Below are 7,584 nucleotides of genomic sequence, written 5' to 3'. Positions count from 1 at the left end.
TAAAAAAGGAGTATTTAATAGTACCGTTCTTATCAGTATTGTTGCAGAAACAGAGTTAAGGCATCAGAAGTGCTTAAAATAAGGAACGGAACACAGTAAATCCTCAGGTAATACACATGACTCATTATTTGTCATTGATTCCTAGTGCCTAACAGTGTCTGATATTCAAAGAATTGATCTGAGGAAGTGTTTAAGTATATCGTTGCTATATAAGTATGTCAGATATCATCGGCCCAATTCTGCAAGGTAATGAATTACTCATATAATATAGGTTTTATTATTTGCCATTTATCCTGGCTCAAATTAGCACCAAGACATCTCTGTGGGGAAAAAAATAAAAAGCTTTCTAAATTGTTCTTTCTCTACACTAGTAGTGCCTCATTTCTTCCTACTAGAACATTTTCTCCAAAAATAGGGACCAAACCTTCATTTAGCTCATCAGGAAACATCACTGAACAACTATTATGGTGCCATACACCGTGCTCCTTAAAAGGAGATGAAGGGATGACTCTGCCCATGAGAGAACCAACTAGGAGAACACATAAGTAAACATGCAGTAACCAAAAAGTGTGGTACATACCCTGCCAGTGTAATACCCAGAGACAGATGCTATTGGGAATCCAAACCAGACTGTAAGGACAGCTGAGAGATGTCTCAAGGCATGCTCACAAAATGCTGACATAATCCCTGGCACACAATGGGTGCTGAATAAATGAATGTGGAGTACCCTGGGGAAAATGGGATAAGACATTACTATATATATATATGTGTGTGTGTGTGTGTGTACATATATATATATATATCTCACCACTAAACTTTCAATCTCCACACAGGCCACCATTAAGAGCTAGGAAGGGTACATCACTCATCAATCCCTAGACAAAAATCACTGTCCCATTCCATAGACCAGAGGGCTGTACCCATCAAAAGGCAAGAAAAGAATTACAATGGCAATCAAAACAGACATAGTCGATCTTCAAATGCAAGATAATCTATCAAGATTCACTTTGAGTTATCAATCTTAAATAAATTAGATATAAATACTGTCATTATTTTAACTATCCTTCCATTCTGACTGCTTATGTTTATTTATGCTTCAATAGTGTGAATAGTTAAAAGAGAGGAGTAATTGTTAAAATATGAATAAAATTTATTTTTAATAACCTAGGTACTCTGTAACAGACATAGAATGCAAATTTTTATTTAAAAAAATATTTGCAATCCTCCTTTATTGATAACATAACTGAGATACTTATTTTATACATTTAAATTATCTTGAGATTTGATAGCAATATTCAGCTACAGTGTAGCCCACAAATGAAAATATACAAAATAGTTTTAGGAACACATGTACACCTGTGGGTATACTTATAAATCATACAAAGATAAACATTTATTGTAAAATAAAGACTCTGAAAATGAAACCAGTTCATATAATTTCACCAAGATATGACAAATCTTTATGCAAAAAAATAAAAATTGAAACAGAAATAACACTTTCAACTTAGTTTTCTAATGCCTTAAAAATCATATTAATTCTACAAGTTGCTATTTTGGAGGACAGAACTATAAGTGTTCCTCTCTCATTTTTTGCCATGCTTACAATAAAACATAAAAAAAGTACTCTGAACATAATAAATGGAATTCTTACATTTTAAACCATTTTACTATAAAGGATAGCAATTCAGATCATGTTTACATTTCTACTTAAGTTTATATTGCACTAAAATTATTTTATGTGGAAGAACTAGTTGATGTGTCATAACATAATACCTTGGAAACATTCTTCAACATTCACATCTATATTAATGGATATTTCACAGTCCACTTAAATAAATTTTCTAACATACACCAAATCATCTAACAAAAACAAATCTATAATGCTAATTTGTTTTGAGAGCAAATATATTCAATATTTATTATTACTGCCTTTGGGAAATACAGTGAAATTTAAAAACATACTTAAATCACTCAGAAACTGGTAATAACATTTGAGCAAGACCTGAAAATTCTTGACTTACTGATGAGTGTCTACATGGCTACTTTTTGAATACAATATTTATCAAAAATGCAGAGAAAAAGTGTTTGTCCTTTTATCCAGTGGAGCAGAATTATGAGAAGAGACATATTATGAATAATACTTCAATGCTGGCTTCTAACCTATGTTTCATATAACTTAAAGTTTCAGTTCTCATCATTCTGCTGTAATATAACCAAGCCTGTTTATCATAATAACAAAAACCAATGTTACAGTCTTTGAAAATCATGATTACAATTAAAAGCTTGGAATAGCATAATAAAACTAATGGCAACCTCTTGAATTCATTTCAAGTTAGTTCTACTTTCAAATAACACTTTAAAATGGTTTCCAATAACCTTACTGATTAACCAGCATCAGCTTAGGAACTTTTTTTTTTGCAATGTTCTAAAATATAACTACTGGCATCAAAAAGTATAGTAAGCACTTTTGATTTGTGATGAATAGAAAAATCAAGTACTAAAATACCAGTGGTTCCTGCGACAGGGTAAATATCCCCTTTCAAGTAATGTTCTCCCCCAAATTAAATTAACATTTTATTTTTCCCTCTGAGAGTTTATTAAGGAAAAGAAATCATGATTTTTTTTAATTGAGGTGAAAAAACTGCTTCATAAGTTCATATGTTGTAAAAGCCACTGCCTGAGAAGGAACGCAGCGAATGTAATTAAGAGATAAACCACGATATAATCCTTTTCGAATTCCATGGTGTCCATAGACATACTTCATAGTCTCCCGCATGGTACTGAAAGAGAACGATAAAATGATGACACCTTTATGCCCAGTCACGAAGAGACAACCTCAGAATCATAACAGCATTTTTTTAAAAGAAGCTAAAATTCCATCTTGAGTAACTTTTGGAAAGCAAGTGTTAAAACAAGCTAAAAATTCACAATAAAACAGCAATTCATTCCGAACAAGTGCAAAGCATTAAGCATAGAATTTTGGGGTTCATTAATACAATATATTTTGTTTGTATTATGTCTGTGACATTTACTAGCAACACAATTTCATAATAATATTTGAAATACTGACATAGTCTTTTTAAAGGATATATGAATAGTTGCTCTTTAAGCTCTCATTTCTGCTCAAGTTGTATGCTATAATGAGCATACGTTATAGAACTAAAGCTTGAAGGACCGTCTTTCAGATTTCAGCAATAAAGACTTTCTTGTTTCAGTGTTCTTTCCTTTCAAACCAACATTTTGGGCTTTGTTTTTCTCTTTCAATATGCAATGTGGACTGAAATCTTCAAAACAATCTTTTGGGTGAATAAAGGCAACTCAAGTTCCTGAATAAATATTCTGTTCTTTCCCTGAGGGACAACACATCACCAAACAGAATGATTTGAAAGTTATAAATTATAGAAAATTCTATAGTGCTATGCTACACAATAGTGTTAGCCACTAGACATATGTGGCTACTGAGAACATGAAACTCAGTGGTAAATCCAAAACTGCGATGTGCCGTGAGTGTAAGATACCCCTTGGATTTCAAATATGTAGTATTTTTTTAAGGGATTAAAAATATAAATAAATAAATAAAAAGGATGTAAAATAAGATGACAAAGTGATCAATTTTAGATATATTGGTTTAAATGAAATATTTTAAAACAATTTCATCTGTTTCTTTTTATACTTTTTAAATGTAGTTACCAAAAAAATTTAAATTACATATGAGATTCACATTATATTTCTATTTAACAGAGCTGCTCTAAAATGATTTTTTTTTTAGCTTCATGCCTTTCTGGATTTTAGTTCCCCAATCAGGGGTTGAACCTAGGCCCCCACAGTGAAACTCTGAGTCCTAACCACTGGACTGCTAGGGAATTCCCTAAAATAAAATTTTAATAGGAGGATTGAAAGTGAAAGTGTTAGTTGCTCAGTCATGTCCTATCTTTGCGACCCCATGGACTGTAGCCTGCCAGGCTTCTCTGTCCATGGAATTCTCCAGGCAAGAATACTGGAGTGGTAGCCATTTCTGTCTCCAGAGGATTTTCCCAACCCAGGGACTGAACCCGAGTCTCCTGCATTGCAGGCAAATTCTTTACCATCTGAGCCACCAGGGAAACCCAATAGGAGGATGAGGACCTGATTAAATTCTTATAAAGTTAACCAAAGTACACTATGGGAGATAAAATTAAATCTCTAGACTACTTGTGAGATCACAGTCCTATCTCCCTACTTATTTTACACATTACATTTCCTAAAGAAATTGAACAATGATAAATGCAGAACTTACAGGCACTTTTCAAATTCTGGAAGAACAGTTCCTAACTGCATTCGCCGACGTGTTACATCAAATGGATAGCTACAAGAAGAAAAAGACAGAAGGACTTAAAAACGATTTTTAATTTTCTACTCAGCAATTATTGAATACAAAGTCCTATGTATGCTAGGAAATAATGTGTTCCTATTCTCTGATTGTTTTGTCTAACCTGGGAGTCAGGATATAGGCACATGAATAAAACCAAATAACAAAACCGAAGTCTCTTTGCCCTTTGCAGAAGTGGTTCTCTTGGGTTTGGTGATTCTTCTCTTTCATCACCCAATGTCAAGTTCTATTTACTCCCCAAAGCAAAATGAAATGCCACTTCCTGAAGAAATAAACTGAGTACTTTCCGTTGTTGTAACCCTAAGACAGTGTTTCTTAATTTTGTCACTATTGCCATTTGGGTTGGATAATTCTTAGTTGTGGGGGCTGTCTTGTGCAGTAGGATGTGTAGGTACATCTCTGGCTTCTGCCCAACAGCTGCCAGTAGCACACCCCCAACTGTAACAACCAAAAATGTCTCCAGACATTACTAAACACACACTAGAGGCAAAACCACCCCTATTTAAGAATCACTACCCTAGGAGTATTCAGCAAGCGCCATTGTATACAGTAGGCCAACAAAAATTCTCCTTAAGGGCTAAAATTAACAATACAGATAATTGTATTTAGAGGACAGAGGTAATGTTATGTGGAAAGATTGCCTGGTTCTGTAACTCTGTATGGTGGGACAAATGTTAACTAGACTTACTGTCATGATCATTTTGCCATATACACAAATATCAAATCATTATATTATATACCAGAAAGTAATATAATATGTCAATTATACTTCAACTTACAAATTTTTAGATTGTCTAAAATGAAATATACAAAAGTAATCTCTTTGGAGTAGGACCCAGATGATTTTATTTTTTATATTTTTAGGGCTAATATTGACTACTTAGGTCCTGTGCTAAGCAAGGTAAAGTATATTATCTCATCCCATCTTTACATAATTGCGTGAGGTAGGTACTCTTATCTCAATGTTCAGAAAATTGAGTCTTAGAGACATTTTCCCTGCCATAAAACTGCTTTCTACTTTCCTATTCAAAGCTCTCATTCACATATACATATAAAAGTGAAAGTTGCTCAGTCATGTCCAACTCTTTGCGATCCCATGGACTATACACTCCATGGAATTCTCTAGGCCAGAATATTGGAGGGGGTAGCCTTTCCCTTCTCCAGGGGATCTTCCCAACCCAGGGATCGAGCCCAGGTCTCCCATATTGCAGGTGGATTCTTTACCAGCTGAGCCACACATGTTATAAATACATATATAATATATACATAGTGATATATGACAAAAATAAGTATATATTTCTATACACATTTAAATTTACTATGCAACAGTCATAATTAAAAAACCACCTACATATCAACCAAACAGCTTAAGAAATAACATTAGTAATAGATGAAGTGCTCTATACATCTCAATAGCAGCTCCATGAATTACCAATCTTTTTTTTTTTTGACCCTGCCTCAAGGCTTGCAGGATCTTGGTTTCCCAACCAGGGAACAAACCTGTGCCCCCTGCAGTGAAAGTGCAGACTTCTAACTACTGGATCCCCAGGGAATTCCCCTCCATGAATTATCTTTAAAAAAAAAAAATTATTTATTTATTTGGCTGTGCCGGATCTTAGTTGCAGCACGTGGGATCTTCAATCTTTGTTGCAGGATCTTTAGTTGGGACACGCGAACTCTCAGTTGCAGCACATGGGATCTAGTTTCCTGATCATAGATCAAACCTGGGCACCTTCCAGAGCAGTCCCACGAACTATCTTTTAATGGGAGGTGGAGATATGAAAAAATTTTGTGGGGAATAAAGGGACCAAAACCTCAACCCGAACAATTCAGTCTCTAAGCAGAAAAAGATGTGTCTGGGTAGAAGAAATTGATTAATAGGGAGAAAGTAAGAAGACAGTGTACAAGGATCAGAATGAGGGAAGTAACAATGGGAAAGAAAGAAAACAGCATTCCAGGCAATGTTCTTATGTAAAAAAATTGCAAAACTGTTTGGATATGTACAATGTGAAAAATGATTTCAAGGTATTATCAGGACTATAAGATTAATGGTTATCAATAACAATAGGAAAGTTGGGGGTTAAGGACAGACACGAAAAAGAAAACAAGAAAGTAGTATATGAATTATGGAGTTTGCACTGATGACATAAGTCCAGGTAGAAACATCCAAGAGGTTACCAGAAGGAACCGGTATGAAGATTTCAATAGAATTAGTTATCTGTACAGAGGTGACTTTTGAATCCTTAAAGATAGATGAGCTACTCTAGATATTTACCGGAGAAGGCAATGGCACCCCACTCCAGTACTCTTGCCTGGAAAATCCCACGGATGGAGAAGCCTGGTAGGCTGCAGTCCATGGGGTAGCTAAGAGTCGGACACGACTGAGCGACTTCACTTTCACTTTTCACTTTCATGCATTGGAGAAGGAAATGGCAACCCACTCCAGTGTTCTTGCCTGGAGAATCCCAGGGACGGGGGAGCCTGGTGGGCTGCCGTCTATGGGGTCGCACAGAGTCGGACACGACTGAGGTGACTTAGCAGCTTAGCAGATATTTACAGGAAGAGCAAGGGACTAAAGTCTGACAAGGCCCTAACAGTGTCAGCACAGATAGGTAGGAGGAGGAAAACAGGAATCAGCAAGAGACCTGAAAAGGGAAAGGTGGGAGGATGATGGCCAAGAGAGGGCACTGTTTACAAAAACCAAGGAAACAGAACAATTAGAAAGAGGATAAAGGAACTGAGAAGAGCCACTGGATCTTTAAGAGTCAATGCGTGTAGAATACAAAGAGAAGGGGAAAAGAGAAGAAAGATTTTAAGGCTCTAAATTGGAAGTAAATAATAAAGAAAAGGGCAGTAAAACCAAGAAGAGAACACAGAATAGCTAGAGGTGAGCGAAATGAACAAAGTTCCACAGCTACATTTCTAAAAGTAGAACTTTTTTCTTTACCTTCAACCTAGTCTGCTTCTACAAAGTATACTGAATCTGCCTTCACAAAAGTAATCCTTAATTGTAAAATTCAATGAACACCTTACCTTTCAGTACTTGTCTTACTTTGACTTTTCTTTTTTCCATTGGATACTATTTTTTTTGTATGACTCTAGTACTTCCTGTTGTCTTTCTGTTTTTCAGGATACTCCTCCATCACAGAAATCTTTCCTTCTCCCTGTGTCTGAAATGTTCCTGCCTCATAGTATTCTAACCTCATTTTATTTTA

General features: G+C 35.3%; 1 protein-coding gene across 3 annotated transcripts in view; it reads right to left on the bottom strand.

The window, feature by feature from the left end:
- Positions 1 to 1,196: 1,196 nt before the first annotated feature.
- Positions 1,197 to 7,584, bottom strand: part of SLC25A16 (solute carrier family 25 member 16) — a 29,250-nt gene continuing 22,862 nt past the window's right edge. For 2 of the 3 annotated variants that reach the window (XM_081568820.1, XM_081568822.1), the window contains 2 exons: positions 4,277 to 4,345; positions 1,197 to 2,780 (listed from right to left, as the gene is read on the bottom strand). In XM_081568820.1, the coding sequence (XP_081424946.1) occupies positions 2,624 to 2,780; positions 4,277 to 4,345 (226 nt within the window). In that variant the 3' untranslated portion in view covers positions 1,197 to 2,623. Of the gene's footprint in view, positions 2,809 to 4,276; positions 4,346 to 7,584 lie in introns of all 3 variants that reach the window. The other variant, XM_081568821.1, reaches the window with a different exon arrangement.

The sequence above is a fragment of the Giraffa tippelskirchi genome, chromosome 2 (genome assembly GCF_054371585.1).
Source record: "Giraffa tippelskirchi isolate mGirTip1 chromosome 2, T2T-mGirTip1v1.2.pri, whole genome shotgun sequence".
NCBI classification, from domain to species: domain Eukaryota; kingdom Metazoa; phylum Chordata; class Mammalia; order Artiodactyla; family Giraffidae; genus Giraffa; species Giraffa tippelskirchi.
Note: the sequence above shows the minus strand (reverse complement) of the source record. Positions and strands in the feature narration are given on the sequence as shown.